The sequence below is a fragment of the Pinus tabuliformis genome, chromosome Q (genome assembly GCF_031772625.1).
Source record: "Pinus tabuliformis cultivar Carrire ecotype Pingquan chromosome Q, CPIR1, whole genome shotgun sequence".
NCBI lineage: Eukaryota > Viridiplantae > Streptophyta > Pinopsida > Pinales > Pinaceae > Pinus > Pinus tabuliformis.
In genome coordinates, this window is record NC_142296.1 from 53,607,668 (window position 1) to 53,629,659 (window position 21,992).

The following is a 21,992-nucleotide window of genomic DNA, read 5'->3' on the forward strand; positions in this document are numbered from 1 at the left end:
GTGAGGAAGAAGCTGAGCTGCCGGAGAAACAAATGCTGAAGGCAGAACAAGATGCAGGCAACGTTTGGAAAATGAATTGGCTTGCAGGTTGAAGGTATTAAGGATGAATACACTGGCAGAACGCAAGTTAAGTGAGCAGCGTAGAGAGATGGGACAAATGCAGATTTGGAAAAGCAAGTGATAGGTGAGCAAGGACAAGGTGGGATACAGCTGCGTGGAGAGTAAGGAAAAAGGCGTAGAAGAGTTTTTGGAGGTTGCGTGAGGGTTTGTTGCAGGCCCAGGGCAGCGCATAGCCTAAAAAATTTCGAAAAAAATCCTCTGTAACAGCAATGAAACCCCCGGCAACAACAGGTAGCAACAGATAGACAACCTGAAAACCCTCAAAATTCTTCAGAAGAGTTTTAAAATTTTTTAAATCAATCCGCTTCAGATTTCCTTAATGAAAGACCCCACGAGAAATTTCCAGATCTGATGTGAATATTTCTGCCAGAACTGATCCTGAGGCCAGATCTTACCCTCCAGGGCCTAGATCTAGCTTCAGACAAAAATTTTTCTTCCAACCTGTAACCTGCAAAAACCTAACACCCAGAAGTAAAATGTGCAAGAAACAAAATTTAAAAAAAACACTAAAAACATCTAAATAATTATAGTATTCACAGTTTAGAGGCTCTAACTAGGCAAATTTGTCAATATGCCATAGAAATATTTTCAGAATTTTAAATTTAATGTGAGGTGCTTCAGAAAACCCTTCATGCATCTGCAACAAATATTCTAATGATAAGCCCGGGATTAAAACTGGTTGGGCTCTTCAAAAAATGTAATCCGGGAGTTGGCTGGTTCAATCGAGAACTTCCCCAAACGCCCGGTAATCTCAAAAAAAAGATTTCCTACACAACTTAATTCAACCATTAACGAAGAAGGAGAAAATGATACTAAAATCCAAATGTAATGTAGATACTAGCCATCATATTCAGGAATATAACTACCATTCAAACCCTAGCGACTAAACAAGATACCTGTGTTTAAAATCACTCTTCATCAAGTTATCATCAATGGATGAACATAAATTTATGCAGAAAAATGAAACATCCTATAGCAATTCCAGAAGAGTAACACCAGCAAGATTTCAACCCCAAAGTCTTTGTTTGTTGCATATGAAAATGACTACAAGAGAGCTTTTTTTAGCACATGACTCTAAGATCGAATGATCTCACATGACCCTTGACACCCTGTTTAAAGGAAAATTTCCCAATGGCTAGTTTGAGTGATCCATGTCAAAATGATCTCGACCATTGATGAGGATCAAAATCCCTTTTAATCTTATCTGTCGAAATTTTAAATGCATTTTAATATATTAAAAAATTAAAATCTTGAATTTATTTCCTCAAAACTTTGACTTATTATTATTTTCTTATTTTATTTTTTCAAAATTTTATTTATTTTTGTAAATTTTATTTTTTTTTTATTTTTTATTTTTTAGTTAATTTTTAATTTTATTATTTTTTATTATTTTTAATTTTTTTTTATTTTTACTGGACCCTTGAACTTAGCCTTTGGAAAAAAAACACCTAGGACCTAGGACTTATGAGGGGATAAAACATTTTCTAACCCTCAAGACACTTTACATCATGACTTGTATAATTTTACATCTCAAAGGGGAAAACCCATTTGACATAGACCCTCATAGACCACGCAGTTCTGTGACACAAACATAATCTAGCAGATCAAGCAATTTGCAATAACTTAACCAAATAGTTAGAATTATCTCCAAATTACTTTTACATAAACTCGACCCAACACACTAGGATTCCCCTAAGGTTCTAATGACAAAATCCATTCCGACTTTGGGGTTCGGCTGAAGAAAAACTCTGCCGATCATGGATCGGTGAGACAAAAAACCTTCCGGAATGTAGATTATCACTAGAAAATTAGGTTTGCCTAGGCAATTTACATACATGACTCAGATCTGCTAAGATTATTTACAATTTACACATGCAGACTGGGTTTACAACATAATATGATTGGGCTGAAGATAACAGTCGAATGGCACGGACAGATCAATCAAGCGCTATCCCTTTTGTGAAAAAAGGGGGTGTACTGCTATGGGTAGTTGACACGTAGTGGTCAACAGAGCTGTTGTAGGTCCCTAATTAAGAGGGATCCTAAAAAGAAGTTTCTTACTTGGAAGAAACTTGAAAATTCCTAAGCCAAGAGGGAGCTTAAGTACATTCTTTTTGTAGGAATGAGTACATTCCTTTGTTGGAATACGTCCTCCCTATTTGAGAGGGAGAAATAAACACATCACTCTGGTCTTCACCTGGGAAGACAGAATGGAGGATTAGGTAATTATTTGGCATCCGATACTTTTTGAGGATGAGATAGGGCATCCAAGAGAAGAGTAGTCGGGGAGGACCAATATTCTTTGAGGGTTGGGGAGACCAAGATAAGAATAGTCCTCATGGAACACACCCTGAGTACCCAAGTAGGGGATGTTCCGAGAGAGATAATGATGAGAGTGTTTATAAATCATTGGTCTCGCCAGCATTGAGCTCAGATCTTATGGAGAGATGGAGTTGTTAGTCAAGGCCTTGCTATGTAACAATGCTTGTTGATATGATGCTATACAAATAAGTTACCAATATGAAATTCTTATGAGAAATTCTTCAAATTGAGAATGACCAAGTACCATTATAAATACCTCTTTAGTTAAGAACTTAAGAGGGAGTGTTGAAAAGTGTAACTAGGTTCATGTTGATTTTTGGGTAGCATCGGATGTGCTCTAAGTCCGAAGTTTTGTGGAGGGGATAGAACACATGAGATTTCCAAGACCCATAAATTGTTTGGAGAAATTCCATCCGGATTGTATTTTATTAAAATAATTAATATTTTTAATGGGGTTCCTAAGTCAAACTTGTGAAAATTAAAATATTAATGGATATTAATGAAAATATGGGTGAGAAGCTTCTAAGAGACAAGGATCAAGTCTAAATTAATCTTAGCCATTGATTAGAGACTTAATCTCGGCCGTTGATTTCTCAAGAGGAAAAGTATAAATGGAGGCTTTGGGTTAGTTGGAGAAGACACACAGAGATTGAGGAAAATGATTTCCTAAGGTGAGAAGTTCTTAGGAGGGAAATCGATTAGGGAGATCTTGCAGCTGAGGGGCAGTGATAGTTCGAGAACACTGACATAGAGGCAGAGAGAAACTTTTGGAGGTTGCGCAGTAGCCGAGAGAGATGATATTGGGCCAGTCTGGGTCCACGCAGTCTTGACGTAGAGCCAGGAGGGCCAACGCAGAGGAAGAGCTGCCTTCCACGCAGAAAGTTGGGGAGCTATCAGAAACTACCAGAACAACCGGGAAAGTTGACACAGTGGGCAGAAGTGTTGACACAGAGCTGACGTAGAGCCTTAGAGAGCTCCACGCAAGCTCACGCAGTTACTACGAAGGGGCAACGAAGTTGTAGCCAGGGCCAACGAGTTTTGCTACCGGAACAACCAGATTCTGCCAGGTGAAGTGAAGTCAAACTCACCTCAGGTTCTCCGCCATTGTATTTCTCTGTCACTGGTTTGTCGGGAGGGCTACCAACATTTGTATTCAGAACTTCTGCTTAATAATAGAAAACCCTCAGCGCTGTTGTACAGGTTTTCCCACATTGGGTTTTTCCGGGGACGTTTGGTCCAAAAATAAGTGTGTACTTTGCATGGATGTCTCATTTATTTTTCAGTACTTGATCTGTATAGTGGTGTAGGCTATAGTGTATTTACATTAACATTTTCTGAACATTTTTGAAAATAACTTGTTAAATGAAGAAAACAAGTAGGTAATGTAAATTAGTTTACTGCACTAGGATTCCTAGTTTGTTAGATTCAAAAATTTTCACATGGTATCAAAGCGATTGCAGATCAAGGAGGGCTAAAGACATCAGCGAAAGGACAGAGGAGAATCTATGTTGAAGACAGTTGTCCTGAGAAACAACGCAGTTTTTAGCCAAGAGAGCATAGGAGGGATGATGCAATCACCAAGGGAGGCTCACGCAGACCCTGCGCTAGCATGTTTGTGTGACGCTGTAACTGCAAAGGGTAGCGTAGTGATTGATGGGCCAGCGCAGAAACTGTTGAGTCTCATTTTTCCGGTTGTTGGGGCTAGAAGTGCAGTGTAGACTTCATCTGGAGTTGCTGGTGGGGTGTTAATTCTGTTGGTGCAAAACAATACCTAGTGGGGCAGAAGCAAAGTAGAGGGAATTAGTTCCTCAGAAGATTTCTTGCCAAGAAATCTAGATCCAGTGTTGAGCAGCAGCAAAGAGAGATTAGAGAGGGGTGGTTCGACAGTTGTTGGTAGAAGGATTTCCGTGAAGGAAATCAAATTTCAGAGGGAGCTTGTTCCTTAGAGGATTTCTAGCGCCAAAGAAATCCAGATCCGAGTTTTGTTGGGGTAGCAACGAAAGAGGGAGAAGAGAACTTGTTCGACACTCATTTGAGCAGAGATGGCAGTTAATGGACTGAGGGATCAAGACAGGTTGGATGGAGCATCCAACTTTGTCATCTGGAAGGCTAGGATCCTGGCAGTTTTGGACAAAAATCGCATCAAGGATTATGCCTTGAAGACGGTTGTTCCGGTTGATGTTGATCCTCAAAAGAAGTACGCGGAGGCTCAAGCAAAAGCGCAGTGCATGATCTTAGACGGGGTCAAGGATCATGTGATCCCACACATTGCTGAGAAGGACACAACAAGGGAAATGTGGGAGTCCTTGACCACTTTGTACGAGGGAACTTCCATTCAGCAGAAGATGTTACTTGAGAGTCAGTTGAGACAGTTGAGGATGTAGAAGGGAGAAGAAATCGATCCCTTCCTTCTCAGGTTGCAAGGGATCTGTGACTAGCTAACTTCCGTAGGGGCTACACTAGATCCTGAATTTATGGTTAGGACTGCCCTGAATGTAGTCACTGAAGACTGGGACACCTTTTTCCAAAGCGTCTTGGGCAGGGCTTCTCTTCCCAGTTGGGAGGAGATGTGGGTAGCTCTTCGATAAGAAGAGATCAGACGGTTAACTAAGGCAGGAAGTAGCAACAAAGGGATCAGATCCAAGGAGGAAGAGGAGGATGCAGCTCTCGCATCAGCGGGACAACAAGGGCAGTAGAAGAGGAAAAATAAAGGCATATCCAAAGTCATATGCTTTAGATGTGGAGAAATGGGACATTTCGCCATGCAATGCTCTCGGAAGAAGGGCAAAGAAGAGAAGTCTGACTCAAAGGCTGCTCCAATGCAAGTGGACAAAGAGGGTGATGATGATGATTGCACCATGAGTGCTCATGCACCTCCAGAAAAGAGGTGGCACGATATTGAGTTGTAGTCGAGAGAACTACAGAATGAGGGCAGGATCCTTGAGGTGCCCAAACTCTTGGATCACATATGGCTACGAGAGCCCTTAATGACAGTAGCAAAATGATGGGAGTCAGTTGGTGCGAGAGATGATGGAGCAACATTGGCAGAGCTAGAGTGCCAAAGTCTGAAGCAACGCAGTGGAGTGTTGCAGCAGTGCAAGAGGCACAAAGAAGATACAACAACAACACAATAGCATCAGAGGGTCAGCACAGATTAGCAGCAGAGGTAGCTTCAACATCTAGGGGCATCCAGACTGACCAACATGTCAGTTTTTGGGTGGCTTTTCAGTTTCTTACTTCTCAGCAACTGAGTTGCAGTGTAGCAGTGGTAGTGCTATGGGCAGCATGATGTAGCGTATTGAGAGGGAGTTGCAGTACAGATGCAGCAATGACAGTGGCAGTGTCATGGGTAGCAGTATAGATTGCAGTAGCGCAGTGGATGAGGGGCAGCAGGCCAAGCATCAACAGCGCAGAGGACCGATGTCGTGGATCAGTGTGATACTTCCGCTGGGAAGTATTGCTAGAGCACATTCCTTGCTAAGAGGGAGTGTTGATTTTTGGGTAGCATCGGATGTGCTCTAGCTCCGAAATTTTGTGGAGGGGCTAGAACACATGAGATCTCCAAGACCCAGAAATCGTTTGGAGAAATTCCACCCAGATTGTATTTTATTAAAATAATTAATATTTTTAATGGGGTTCCTAAGTCTAAACTTAGGAAAATTAAAATATTAATTGGTATTAATGAAAATATGGGTGAGAAGCTTCTAAGGGACGAGGATCAAGTCCGATTTAATCTTAGCCGTTGATTAGAGACTTAATCTCGGTCATTGACTTCTCAACAGGAAAAGTATAAATGAAGGCTTGGGGTCAATTGGAGAAAACACACAGAGAGATTGAGGAAATCGATTTTCTGAGGTGAGAAGTTCTCAGAAAGGAAATCGATTGGGGAGATCTTGCAGCTGAGGGGTAGTGATAGTTCAATAATACTGACAAAGAGGAGGCGACAAACTTTTGGAGGCAGTGCAATAGCCGAGAGAGATGACATTGGGCCAGTTTGGGCCCACGCAGACTTGACGTAGAGCCAGGAGGGCCAGCACAGAGGAAGAGATGCCTTCCACATAGAAAGTCGAGGAGCTGCTAGAACAACTGGGAAAGCTGACATAGTGGGTAGAAGTGCTGACGTAGAGCCTCAGAGAGCTCCACGCAGGTATTGCGAAGGGGCAACAAAGTTGTAGCCCACGCCAGCCAGTTTTGTTGCCGGAACAACTGGATTCTGCCAGGCGAAGTGAGGTAAACCTCACTCAGGTTTCTTGCCATTGTATTTCTCTATCACTGGGTTGTCGGGAGGGCTACCAATATTTGTATTCAGAACTTTTGCTTAATAAAGAAAACCCTCAAAGTTGTTTCACTGGCTTTCCCACATTGGGTTTTTCCGGGGACGTTTAGTCCAAAAATAAGTGTGTCCTTTGCATGGTTGTCTCATTTATTTTTCAGTACTTGATCTGTATAGTGGTGTAGGCTGCAGTGTATTTACATTAACATTTTCCGAATATTTCTGAAAATAACTTGTTAAATGAAGAAAACAAGTAGGTAATGTAAATCCGTTTACTACAGTAGGATTTCTGGTTTCTTAGATTCATAAATTTTCACAGTTCAGTCTTCATAATGACATGTAATTATGAGTTTATGTAATGAGATGTAAAGAAGAAAAATAAAATTATTGTATTGACTTGCTTCATGGGTTTCATGAGCAAGAGATTTTGTTTTTGAGTCAAGAATCCCATTGAGAGTCTTTAGGAATTATTTGTCATCTAGTCATAAAATGATAGAGTCATTGTCATGTAATGAAGTCATGTTACACTTTGTAAAAGGTCAAAATTGTCCATTTAAAGAGACCCTTCTTAGGCTTTTGAATCATGTAAAAAGAATTAATATTGAGTCAAATATGCTATTTGTCCCCTCCACACCAAGTCGGCCTCAAGGAGATCAAGTTGGCTTCAAGAAGGGTAATTCGACCTCACTAGAAGGCTATATATACAGTGCAGTGCAATTCATTTGAGACTAACAAGTCCGATTTACAAGCCAAGGCAACTAAAAAGTACAAAGTTGGAAAAGCGCTGGAAAATGGGTATGAAATTTGAAAGGAAGGAATAAGACATCAAAATCGAAGTTTTGGGCCATCTATCTCTCACCCAAGTGAAGTATCTAAGAAGATTGAAGTCTTTATTGCCATGTCGAAGTTGTTGTCGCTGCTAGTTGCTGCCAGGTCGAAGTTGCTGCTGGAGGACTGTTATCTGCAGAAGGAAGAAAGGGTTGAATTTGTGTGGAGGAAGTCTTTGTCTAGGTCAAGAGTCTTCGATAATCTCGTGAAACTATTGAAGGAATAATTGTTGACTGGGTTTTCCCCTAGATAGGGGTTTTTCCCTAGTTGTCTGCCTATATCCGGTGTCTATGATATTTGTGCTATTGTTTTGGTAATTGCTTGATGAACTAAAAGATATAAGAAGAACATAAAGATAAGAAAGTCACAAGTAATTATCTATATAAAGAAAATCTTTCTGCCTTTCTGATTTTCTAACAAGCAAGAAGCCTATATATAAGAAGCTAGTCGATCACCCTTAAACACTCACTAAAGCATCTCATCGAAGCACAAGAAGAGCGAAGATACATAGCGAATGGCAGAAGAATTCAAAGAAAGGAAAAATGAAGTTTGTTAGGACTGTTTTGGGCTATTCTTGTTAACATGTGCGAGGAGACTAGGGCTCAATTTACTGCAATACAACATAAGTATAGTCACCTCAAGAAGGCTGAAACAAGGTAAGAAGAAGATCCTTCTTGCAAGCCGAAGTTACAAGGAGATCAGCTCAAGGCAAGTGAAGGAGAAGAAGGGCTAAAATTTCCCTAATCCCATCACACGTGTGAAGGTTGCAAAAGGTCAAGGGTTGCAGGAAGAGAGGCCGAAAATTGCAATCCAGTGTTGTAGGGCTGAAAATGAGGACGAAGAAGAAGTTGCAGCAGTATTAAGGAAAGATTGACTTTATTTGACTTGGCAAGCAAAAGGGAAAGGTTTGACTTGGTCTTGGAGGAGTCTTGGTCAAGGATCATAGGTCTTGGAATTCGTCAATTGAAGTTCTACAAGAAGAGAAGTTTCCTTGTGGGTTTTCCTCTCATTTGAAGAAGTTTTGGCCCTGGCTGATCGCCTATATTTTGTGTCCTCTTGTTTTATTGTTCTTTATGGGTTGGTAGTTGTTTGATGAAGAGAACACTAATAATAATCAAAGAGAAGGAGAAGCTAATCAAGTAAAAATCTATCACAAGCAGTTATCAAGATAAGAGAAATCACCTAATCTAGCTGCCCCTAGATTTCTCAACATGGTATTGGAGCTAAGGTGACAAGACAAGGAGAGGCAGCTTAAAGAAGGACCATCAAAAGGAGTATCAAGAAAAGTCAAGACATCATCAAGAGCATCAATCATCAAGAAGGACCATTCAACTCAAGGATCATCACATCTAAAAGAAAGAAGGCCTCAAAACCCTAGCTCATCCAAAGAAGGGTTATTCACTTGAAGCATTCTTGAGAAGATCACATCATTATCACAAAGAAAAGATCTACAGGACCAATGTTGCACGAAGTAGGGACGAAGCGGGGATGCGGAAGTGTCATTTCCCAAAAATCTAGGAAGCGAAGCGTCTACTATGTGTGTGTATCTATATATATATATATATATATATATATATATATATATATATATATATATATATTATTTTTTTGCATTTATATTAAGAAAAGCATCCAAAATACCAAATTAGTTGTAGAAGACAAGAAAACATGCATATTTTTACATAAATCAAGATAGATATGGCATCCATTGTACATCAATGATTAATTATTCCAGCATCAATCATCTACAATCTAGATTCCTCTTCTCTTGTCTAGCCTTTGCCTCTACTTCAATTCTATAGGGATTTTAGTCAACATTGCCTAATTTTGATCAAACAGCATAATCCAAGCCTTGTAATATGGCAGGGAAAGCTTAACATGCTTGATCAATTATTTTGACCTGAGTGAAGGGTACATAATTGCTAAGGCCATGACAAAAGAGTTCAACAGTCAATAACACCAACATTGGGGTACATATAGGGCTTGGTGCTCTTGATTAAATGCCAATCACATGCCCTCATACATGATATAATCCAATGAAACGCCACAATCCCATTGATCCTGAAAACTATTAAGTCTGTTGAATTTTGAATGGGATATGAAATTCTATTTTCTCCATATAAAGTCTGATGAGGTTGGAACCACTCTCAAACATCCTGAGTCATTTCATGGTAATGTTAAAAATTTAAGTAAAAGGATGGAAATGAAAGATAAAGGAGAATGTCACTTTTACTTTAAGAATTTAACATTACCATTAGGGAGCATCTAGGAAGCGTCTAGGGAGCATCAAGGGGCACCTTGGGAGTATTCGAAAAGTGTAGTTCCTCACATAACAGTTTGAAATTTCCAAAAAAAAAAACAAAAAAAGCCCCACGGAACCATCCACCTTCTCTCGAATCCGCTCACGATCTGTGGTGGATACACGCCCTAACCTCCACAGATCTGCACCCGATCCTTTCCGAATCCACAGATCGGGCAGTAGGAACCGCGGATCGGCCCCCACGGATCCAATTTTCTAGGATCGCCAAAGAAAGGTAGAATTGTAGATCCGATTTTACGATCCGCAGTTCCGCCGAAGGATCGGTGGCGGGTCTGTATGGGATGCGGATCTGCTCCAGATCCTTGGGGGGGCGACGGTTCTTGCAACACTGTACAGGACCCTACCTCCACTTAAAGAAGGACTACTCATTGAAGCATTTTGAAGTCTCTACATCCAATGGAAGCAAGAACAAGCATTGTCATCATCATCAAGGAATCAAGGTGATCTCCCTCTCTTTGAAGGATCACTTTTGAAAGAAGACATCTTCTATTATCAACATCAACATCAAAATAAAAAAGGCCTCAAATTGAAGATATTGTTGTCAAGAAGCATCTTCACTTGACAAGTAAGTACCTTTATATTTATAACTGAATCTGCCATCAAAATGACTTCATTTTGCAAGGAAAGCAACAAATTGTTTGGGTCATCAAACTTTCTTACAAGGAAGAAGAGGACAAATTTGATTCTCATAGAAAATGAAGTCGTTGAACATGTTAAGGGTTCAATCACTAAGCCTCCAAAGGAAGAAGCTCGAGCTCTAGAAAAGTATATGAAAGGGGAAATAAGGGTTCAAAGGATTCTCATAGAACCATCAGAAGAAATATATGAGAACCTAGTAGATTTGTTCTCCGTAAGTACTGTTGGAGAAGTGATATCTTTGAGAAACAAGCTAAACAAAATGAAGATCTCAAAGGAAGATGGAATAGCCTCATACTTTATGAGGGTATCAAAAATAAGAGACCAACTACAAGAGTTGGGAGAAATAATGTCCAATAAAGAAATGACCACCATATTAATTAATCCACTACCAGAGGAATGGGGCAACTTTACATCTAGCATCTATGGAAAGAAGGAAGCTACCCCATTCAGTGAACTTTGGTCATTGTGTAAGATTAAAGAAACCAAGTTGAAGGCAAAAAACAATGTAGGATCAAATGAACAAGTTCAAGCTTTTGCTGCCATGCTAAGAGAAAAGGAAAATTTGGAAAATTTGATCCTCAGAAAAAGAAGAAGGATATGCCAAAGATCCAAGGCTATGGTTGTCAGGAATAGGGGCATTGCAAGAGAGATTGTTTGAAATTCAAGAAGGACAACAAGAGGAAAGAAAGAAACGAAGCTCATATCACCAAAGAACTGGAAAAACCTAATGAGAAGAAATCCAAAGTTATAGACCATCACTATTAGGGTTTCTCCAATGCATAGCTAGGAGAACTGGGAGGTGAAAAGACCTCCACCACGGTAGTCAAGATGAGAAACATTATGATGAGATGAATCTTAGTAGAAGATGGCATCATATTAGAAGCATATCGTTGAAGCAAGAGCTCATGACATCATTAGAGAAGCTTGAAAGAATAGCTGAAGTAGAATTCTACATGGATGTAGCAGTCATCATATAAAGGAAGTAGCTCTTGGTAACCTCATTGAAAGCATATATAGTACATATGGTTGAAAGAAAGTCATGTAGCATGATAGAAGGAATTCATCATACATCATCATCATGAGTAAGAGGCATTTGTAGGATGAGGATAATCAAGATCCTTCGTTGGAATCTTCATTAGAAGGTTCACCTCTACTTGGAAGAAGCAAGTGTCTTGTTGATCATTCCAACTTGTGTGGGATACATTATTTAGAAGAATGATGATATGATGACAAAGGAGTGCAGCAGGTCGAGATGATTGAAGTACTCTCAATGAAGAAAAGGAAGTTGCCGAAGGAAGTCTAGATGACCTAAAGGAGAAAAGAGGTATGTATATTTGATAAATTAAGACATGTCATCACATAGTTGCAGACAACGTGAGTAAATACTCTACCTTGTGAACATGATCAAGGATCTCTTCCTTTGAAAAGATGCATGAAGGCATGATTCACATATTGACAAGATGAAATCAACATAATATGTCCTCATATGGAATATGAGGTAGTTGACAAAGATGAAGGAACTATGAGTTCCTGGGAAGCAATATGTGAAGAAAGAAAGAAGAGATCATGAAAGATGCAACTACGGTCACGTAAGAAAAGGGAAGTCAACATTCGATGACTAGAAGAATTGATCATGACATCTCCATAGAGAAGAAGACCATGATAAGGTCTGTAAAGAAAGGAGACCCTTGACATATGAAGTCTTGGAGATGTGTTTATGAATGTGCAGGATGTTGCAAGCAAGCAAGATGTCATGATGAAAGGCCATCACAAAATGTAACTATGATTTGATGTTGATCTTTGATTTTTGAACAACATCTGGATGGGTTGATACAAGGCTACCAAAAGAGGGTTGTAGATGTCACCTACAACTAGCACTCATGTGGTTGGATGAAAGATCCTAACGCCAGATGTGGATTAGAAGATCACTTTCCGATGAAAAGAAGGATGACATGACTGATATGGTTTGTGAAGGAAAGTGATGGATGGTCGATGCCCTATGACTAATGAAGGCTTCATAATAAAAAGGATGAACTTCATAACATTGAAAGAAGGAGCCCCACAAGCATCTGAGAGTACCATGATCTCCACCTAGAGTTGTTGGAAGCAAGTCCCTTGATAAGAGGGAGCCTCGACAAGTCCTTAGATAAGAGGGAGCTTGGGTACATTCCTTTTATAGGAATGGGAACATTCCTTTATAGGAATGGTTATATCCTCCCTAGTTGAAAGGGAGAGAGAGACACATCATTCTTGTCTTCATATTGTGAAGAAAGAATGGAGGATTGGGTAAGCATTTAACATCCAATACTCTTTGAGGATGTGGTAGGGCATCCAAGATAAGAGTAGTCGAAGAAGATCGATATTCTTTGAGGACTGAGAATCCAAGATATGAATAGTCCTGGAAGGACGTACTTTGTGAACACCCATGTAGGGTATGTGCCTTGAGAGACAATGATGATGGTGTCTGTCAGTTATTGGTCTTGCCAGCATTGTGCTCTGATCTTGTGGAGAGATAGGGGTGTTAGTCAAGGTCTTGCTATATGACAATGTTTTTGAAGAAAATTGTAACTAGGTTCAATATCTGTCAATATAATTTTGATCCTTGTACTTGTCAAAAAAAAGAAATATTATTTTATATGAATGAGTTTCTTGCTCATTCTATAGGTCTAGGAATGTCAAAGAGTCAAAATTATGTTAAAGAGCTCCTCTTGAGCATTTATATAATGTACATGAGTCGACCTGGTGTCAAGTAGCCCTCCAAGACAAGCACCATCCTTCAAAGAAGAAGTCTGCCAGCAAAACGATGTAAATATCAGTCATGTCGGCCTACAAATGAATTAAAAGGATAGTCATGTCGGCTCAATTAATGACACAACGGTTCACACTCATGTCGGCTTATTTATGGAAGCATAACCACTATATATACCCCATTAGGGTCTGCACAAAAAAGCAAGAAAAATCTCGGACAAGGCTCTGAGATCTCGGATGGGTGCAGATAGAATATCATATGGGCACAAGATAGATTCTTGGATGGGTGCAGATAGAATCTCAGATGGGTACAAGACAGATTCTCGGATGGGTGCAGGACAGTAAGGTGCAGTGTCGGTGATAGATATAGTAAAGTCCTCACATATCTCTCTACTGTCTCGGCCTAGTCACAGGGTCACAGTAAGGATCTCAGTGAAGTATCTATATCATAGAAACAATCAACACTATAATCATGATATCAATAATGATCCTAATGAAGATAAAGATCTCGGTTATAATCCTAGTGGAGATAAGTTCATGATACAGATCTCGATGCATTGGTGAAGATATGTTCTCAAAGTCATGACGAAGACGAGGTAGAGTGAAGCTATGATTTCGGTGAAGGCAAAGCTATGGTAAGACAGTCATGATCTTAGTGAGTCTAGGAGAAGACCTCATGGAGATCTCAGTGGTATGATGAAGACCTCGGTGAAAGCGCAGCAGTGAAGATCTCGATAGTGCAACAATAATGATGATCTCAACAGTGACAAGGAAGAAGAATGGTGTCTTGGTCTTGGAGTGGCATAGAAGGTCAAGTGTCAAGGTCTTGGTGTTTGTCAATTGGAATCCCTATAAGAAGAATGACGTGCGGTTTTTCCTCTCCAAGAGGGAGAGGTTTTGGCCCTAGCAGAAAGCCAAACATCTTGTGTTCTTGTCTCTTTGTTTTTGGTAGCAATTTGATGAAGTCAACACACTCACTAATAATAAGAAGAAGATCAAGCTAAGATAAATTGTAAAAACACTTCACAAATTGTTATCAAGCTTAGAAGAATCCTACTAATACTAGTTGCCCTAGATTCTTCAACAAATGCTGGTTGGAATAATGCAAATAGTGGATTACCAATCCAACTCTTCTTACGAGAATTCTTCAGATTGAGAAAGTCCAAGTACCTAGTTAAGAGGAAGTGTTGAAATATGTAACTAGGTTCGGTCTTCATAATGACATATATAATCATGATTTTATGTATTTAATGAAAAGAGGAAAATAAATTTATTATTGTTATTCTTGAGGCATGGGTTTCATGCTCAAGGGAAATTTATTTTTAGGTCAAGCTCCCATTGAGAGCTTCTAGGGTTTGTCATTAAGTCAACAAGCCATAAGAGTCATTGTCATGTATGAAAGACCCTTCTTGGGCATGTTACATATTGTAAAGAAAATTATTTGAGTCAAAGTTAGAGTCAAAAGACCCTCCAAGACCTTGTCTATGTGCTACAATCAAGTCGGCCCTCCAAAGAAGCAAGTTGGCCTATCAAAAGGACATGTCAGCCTAGGGACAGTGTCAAGTCGGCCCACAAACATGAGCAAGAAGCCTATATATAAGAGGCTAGTCGATCACCCTTAAACACTCACTAAAGCATCTCTTGGAAGCACAAGAAGAGCGAAGATACATAGCGAAGGGCAGAAGAATTCAAGGAAAGAAAAAGCGAAGTTTGCAAGGACTGTTTTGGGCTATTCTTGTTCACACATGCGAGGAGACTAGGGCTCAATTTACTACAGCAAAACAGAAGTACAGTCACCTCAAGAAGGCCAAAACAAGGTAAGAAGAAGATCCTTCTTGCAAGCCGAAGTTACAAGGCGATCAGCTCAAGGCAAGCGAAGGAGAAGAAGGGCTAAAATTGCGCTAATCCCATCACACATGCAAAGGTTGCAGAGTGTCGCAAGAAGCCGAGGGTTGTAGGAAGTGAGGCTGAAAATTGCAGCCCAGAGTTGCAGGGCCGAAGTTGAGGACAAAGAAGAAGTTGCAGTAGTATTAAGGCAAGATTGACTTTGTTTGACATGGCAAGAAAAAGGGAAAGGTTTGACTTGGTCTTGGAGGAGTCTTGCTCAAGGATCATAGGTCTTGGAATTCATCAATTGCATTTCTATAAGAAGAGAAGAATTCTTGTGGGTTTTCCTCTCAGTTGGAGAGGTTTTGGCCCTGGTTGATTGCTTATATTTTGTGTCCTCTTGTTTTATTGCTCTCTAGGGTTTGGTAGCTGTTTGATGAAGAGAACACTAAAAGTAAATAAGTGCAAGAAGAATCTAATCAAGTTAAGTAAAAATATATCACAAGCAGTTATCAAGATAAAAGAAATCACCTAATCTAGCTGCCCCTAGATTTCTCAACATCACTCTCTCATAGTGTAAGAATATTCTTTCTTTTAGTCTTTTTTCTCCATAATTGGGGCCTGGGGTTTCTTGGATTTGTTGCTTTTAGGGTTTTTCCCCATGGATCTTTTTTAGGAGGAATTCGTTTTATTTCTTGTCCAAATGACTCATGTTATCAATTATTTCACATGAAAACTTCTACTAGTATTGAAGACCTGATCAGCAGTTGTCCATGGATGATTTGGTTTGGAGGTCTCAGTTGCCACTTTTGATGTCTATTCTTTCATTCAAGATCACCTTTTGAAGCATCACTTGAGGCATGGTGGCACATGTGGTAGATTTCCACCTTTTGCATCCCTTATGCATATTTCTTTATTGAGGGTGCATCTTCCACATCCCAAGGCATATATGATAGTTTGATCAATTGTACAAGGAAAGTCATTTAATGATTTCTCAGAAGTTAAAACATCTCCAACTAATGTTCTAAATCCAGACATCAAATACATAGGAAGTAATTTTCAATTTACAATGTTGTACATCTAGGCATCAAATGCTCTAGTAAATTTTTCATTGAAATTTTTTCTTCAGACTACATTTTATTTAATCCTTAAGGTAATCATGGAGTAAACTAAAAATCAATATGTTTCCGTACAAAGGTTTAGACAGTTTGTGTATGTACCTGGCAAACGATCAGTAGAAGATTCAACAGAAACATTTAAATCTCCGGTTCTGTCATCTCTCAAAGACTGAGCAACAGCAAGTGGAACTTTACTTGTACTTTCACGGAAGTTCCGCATTTTGCGATGCAAAGCAGAGCGTGCATCAGCTACAGCTGCAAAGATTTCATGCATTTTTCTATATTGCTGAAAAGTAGAATACTCCAAGACTTTATCATTAACTGCCACTAGTCTTTGGTAAAGTATCCTCGATTGCCTACACATGACATAATCCCAATTGTCTTCAGAAACGGAACATTTAACCTCCACCACTTTGCAATGATCATAATAGATCCCTAACAGGCATGTTTTATCCTTATCTTAATTCATACAGATGAATGAAAGACTGAATTAAAGAGGGAGGCATACGAACAAAGGAATTATCTATTAGCAAACCTAACATGCATCCATAGAGTACCTTTAATAGGGGAAATTCATTTATATCTACTCTTGAATTTCTAAAATAAATAACTAGGAAATTCAAATGAATATGCATCGATACCATTATTGAACTTACAGACCAAAAATGTAAATCTCAAAATTTGGAGGAAGACCAAATAAACAAATTAAATCGAAGGAGATTTTTCCAAACCTATTGATGACAGTAAATGAGTGAAATATTATACCATTCTATTTTATTAGGCATTGAAATAACTTAACACGAACAAAAAGAAGAGAAGAAGAGAAGAGAACAAAGACTTGCTTGGCCAAAATTTTCTAGTTATATCATTTGTTCTTGAGTTATTTTACATGCACTTCCTCATGAATGGATGCATTTTTCCAACAAAAGAAAAAGAATTGACTCATGAGATTTATATATTAAGAAGACTCCTCAGAGCTTAATAAATTTTCCATTAAGATAAAAATTAAAGATCTGGACTTGTCATCTGTGTAGAAAAAATTTATGAAGCTAACAACTTAGAAGTTAACAGAAAAAATGTTTATGAAGCTAACAACTATGGAGCAGGTGCGAAAGGGACTCCAGATTACCGTCAGGTATACCTGGAATGGAACAAACTCTGGTAATAAGAATCCACCAAGCACTATGTAACACAAGTTAGACTCATTAACTCCAAAAAGGATAGAAAGGAAATAATTGTTTCGAAATTCTAATCTGAAAGACATAGTTGTGATTCATGAACCCCTGAACAATTTTCTGAGCAATCAAGTTGTGGAAATCTCCCAGATGGCTTGGAAAAGAATAAGGGTCTAAAAAAATTTCTGAGCTTTGTTGGATACTCCACACGATTTGCCAAGAATATTGCCCGTTAACCACCCATGTGGGTAACCCCTAGGAGATTTTTTTTTTCTTATTGTTCAGATTGCCTGCTACCAGCCCTATGATCCACAGAGAGCTAGCTGCAGAGGCCTTTCATTCATGTTCTGATTGTTAAATTTTAGGTGCAATTAAATTGAGCACAGATTTCCTGCCAGATGATTACTTCCAATGATACAATTCAATATTTTTTAGCACATTTAGATCATTAAGCAATTACACTTCAGAAAAACTTTAAGTTCCGAGCTACCAAAAACTAACACTCTCTCTTAGCGAAGAAGGTGTTCTCTGTGAAAATTCGGTGTCCTGAATTCCTACTGCAGCAATTGATTAAATTTCACCCTGTGAGCATCACCCGATGCAATGAGTGCTAAGTGAACTATTCAAAAATCATGTGCTAAGTGAACTATTCAAAAATCATGAGAAATTAGTCACTTTACGACTACCTCTCATGGAAATGGTCATACTTTGAATGACTTACTTAACGCAGTTGAATCCCAAAAATGATATCTAATATCATTCTGCGAAAATCCCCCATACTTAAATTCAAAAAGAGTCAAGGGATCTCTACCTGAATGGTTCATGAGGCACAATACTTGCTAAGGTTTTGCAAATGGGGTAGCAAGCTAAGTGGGCTTGATTGTGGGGAAAAACTCCACAGTTAAGCGCGCTTGAGCCAGAGGAGTTCTGGGATGGGTGACCTCCTGGGAAGTCCTGGTTACCGGGTGCAAGCCCCGGAAGTGATGATTGATGCTATGTGATTCGTTCTCCACATTTCACTAGTTTCAATCCCACTTCTTCACCCCTGTGAGCATCACCCGATGCAATGAGTGCTAAGTGAACTATTCAAAAATCATGAGAAATTAGTCACTTTACGACTACCTCTCATGGAAATGGTCATACTTTGAATGACTTACTTAACGCAGTTGAATCCCAAAAATGATATCTAATAAATTTCTCCTACTTGTTAATTTCTTAATCAAGTTATTTACAGTGTTACACAGTAAACATCGAAATAAAATCTACTGCAACTTTCACAATATAAAATACTACGGAAGCAAAATACTGCACAGGGGAGAAATAAACACGCACACAATTACACCGTTGTTTTTGGACCAATGTCCCCAGAAAAACCCAACTTGGGAAAACCGGTGCAGCGGCTGAGGGTTTTATTATTATGCAGTAGTAATTTGAGTACAAATCATTAGATGCCCAAACTGGTGTTGAAGAAATTGTAACTAGGTTCAGTCTTCATAATGACATGTAATTATGACTGATGTAAATGATGTAATCAAAGGAACACAATTATTTTTTATATGCCTTGCTGCATGAGTTTCCTGAGCAAGAGGTTTATTTATTAGTGGCTCCCATTGAGAGCCTTAGGATTTATTATTAAGTCAAAGAGTCAAAGTCATGTATGAAGAGCTCTTGTTGAGCATATATAAAATGTATATGAGTCAACCTAGTGTCTAGATCAGCCCTCCAAGACAAGCACAATCCTCTTGAAGAAGTCGGCCAACAAAATGATGTAAAAAGTAGTCATGTCGGCCTTAGAATGTATATAAATATCAAGTCGGCTCACATATGGAGACACATCCTTTCAATGGACATGTTGGCTCAAATATAGGGACAAACAACTATATAAAGGAGCCAATACCCTCGCATTTTCACAGTGATATCTTCGCATACATATCTAAAATCTAGGACAAGAATAGTGGCACAGGAATCTCGGATGAAGAAGGATACCTATAATTTTTGGATGGTACAGGAGGTGAAAAATCTTAGATGAAGTACAATGGATCTGTGTTTCTTGGATGGTCATCATGATCACTGTCTTGGTATAAACAGTCTTGGCATAATTGGTGATGAAGATATTGGTGCAAGGAACTCAGTCATACACACTTGACATTTCTCTCTAGACATAGGTACAATATCGACATGATTGTGACCTCACTGTTATACACTCTCGGCATACCAATTACAGTCATGATCTCGGTAAAATAGCAATCATGATCTCGGTCATAATGAAGACAAGGTCATGATCCATATCTCAATGCAGCTCTCATGCAGTATGGAGACCTCGTTGACATAGTGATTCTAACGACCTATCTATAATACATAGAACACAAGAATAATAGCAGGCATACGATGCATGCATATGATAGCTACATATGCATGTGTCGCATGCACCGCACTACTATTTATATACTAAATTAACTATAAGTATTAAATATCATGACGCTTCTTCAAATAGAAGTTATATTCACCCATCAATACCCATTGTAATATTCCTAATTAGCCATGGCTAATTGGAATATTCGATTTTGCTCAATTTTTGCCTTCTATAGTTATTTATAAATAAAAAGGTGAGGAAGGACGACAAAACTCACTTTTAGTATAAAAAGTCACTTCCTAGTAACACAATGTTGTGATTTAAAGGGGAGCCAAGGGGGCCAAAGGGGGGACGCAGAGATGGAGCCCACGCAGACACTTGGAGGGATTGCGCAAAAGGAAAGAAACACGTGGCAAGAGGGGAATTACGTTGGACGACGTGAGCCTTGGGATTGGCAGAGGCAAAGGCTATAAAAGAGAGAGAAGCCCCCTCATTTTGATCATTCAGTTATGAGCATTTGTGATAGTCATTTCGACTTAGAGCACGCTGGTTGTTTAGCTAGTCTGCAACAATGTTTACTGCATTGAGTGTCTCCATTCGAAGATCTCACCCTTAGCCCTGGGGGACTTCGAGTGCCTGCTCGGGCAAGGTATTTCCATTGGCATTTCAGCAGTAGTTTCATCGGTATTTCAACAGCAGTTTCATCAGCGTTTTGGAGGACTACGCAACACTGAGAGAGGTGACGCAGTTCTTTCTGGTAGGAGTTCTGGGTGAGGGTTTGCAGTAGGATTTGTGCTGAGAGATAGAGCAAGGGATCAGCCCTTGCATATTGGAGAGTTTCGGCAGGGGTTTCAGGCATATTTCTAGAGGCTTTCATTCAGTGGCAGCGTAGAGCATTGAGGGACTACACAAAACCCCAAGGGGGTGATTTTCGGGGGTCGGCCATTTCAGAAAAGCTTTCTGGGCTTTTCTGGGTTTCTTGAGTAGAGTTCGATTCCAGAGTTTCAGCCTTTTCTGAGGAGGGGAGTAGCCCCAAATCCTCATCTGATTTCTAGCAGCAGCAGCGGCACGACAATTCTCCAACATCTTGGACGTAGTTCAAAGAGGGGCCATTCCTTTGCTATTCTGAGTGTATTTCTTCACTTGCTTTGTGCAAATCAAGGTGCCATCTTCCTGATCACCTCCTATACTCATTCTATTACTCAGTATAATAAAATGACTTAGTATTTCTCCCTGCATTTCTTGAGTATCTGCTTATGGTTATATTGTTTATGTTGCACCATTGTTATTTGTATCTCTTTGAGCATTCTCGGCTATTATACCACTTGTGTGTTTCTCCTATACTCTTAGACAGAGTTTGGAAAGGGCCAGGTAGCCTCCAGATCTCGTCCTCTTTTCAGAGGCAACATATCTGGTAAATGCCCTCCCAGTCCATCTCTGGTTGGAGTTTGCTTGTGTTTGAGGAATATTCCTGATAAGGGATATTACACCATATTGCTTAAATACGTCATGATTAATGGGTAAATACTAAATTTAAAATGTATAATGTAAAAATAATTATAAAAGATAAATGTTAAAAATTAAGCTAAATCCTAAAAGATGGTTATATAATTATACATTTTAGATTATTAATAAATTATATTAATAAGTTAATAAAATGATTAGAGAAAAATATAAATAATAAATAAACTAAGGGTAAGGTTCCTAGTATAATCCTAGGACCTTTATATTAAAAGAAATAAATAAAAAAAGAGAATATTAAACTATAATCTATAATACCTTTATATTAAAAGAAATGACGTGACATGGGAGGGTGTCACGAGGATATGAAACGGTGGGTTGCTGGTGAAAGGGCAGTGACCGTCAAGAAATAGGATATAAACCAGAAAGAACAGTTTTGAAGGAGAGGAAGGGAGAACGAAGTAAGGGGATATTGAAGAAGGACGTATCTTTGCAGACTTGAGTTACCAACAGAAGGAGAGTTGGTTGTTTTGAGGTTTCTGGGCAAGGGGGAACAGTCTGCTTCAACTGAGAAGCTTACTGGACTGAGGAGCGAGGTTTTGCTTAGTTTGGCTAGGTGGTTTCAGTCTTTTGGTAACTGAAGCAAAGCAGCTTGAGGCATCATCAACCGCTAGAATACACGGAGGTACTCTCATCAAATCTGTTAGTTAAATTTATCACAGGCTCATGATATAAAAAAAAAAAAAAACCCTTTACTATTTTTTTACAGTGATGATCTTAGTAAGAGTGCAACAACTATCTAAGTGAA

General features: G+C 39.2%; 1 protein-coding gene across 4 annotated transcripts in view; it reads right to left on the reverse strand.

Moving 5' to 3' along the window:
- Positions 1-21,992, reverse strand: part of LOC149218265 (uncharacterized) — a 503,060-nt gene that overhangs the window by 82,432 nt on the left and 398,636 nt on the right. For all 4 annotated transcript variants that reach the window (XM_089383876.1, XM_089383877.1, XM_089383874.1 and 1 more), the window contains one exon: positions 16,298-16,551. In XM_089383876.1, the coding sequence (XP_089240002.1) occupies positions 16,298-16,551 (254 nt within the window). The remainder of the gene's footprint in view (positions 1-16,297; positions 16,552-21,992) is intronic.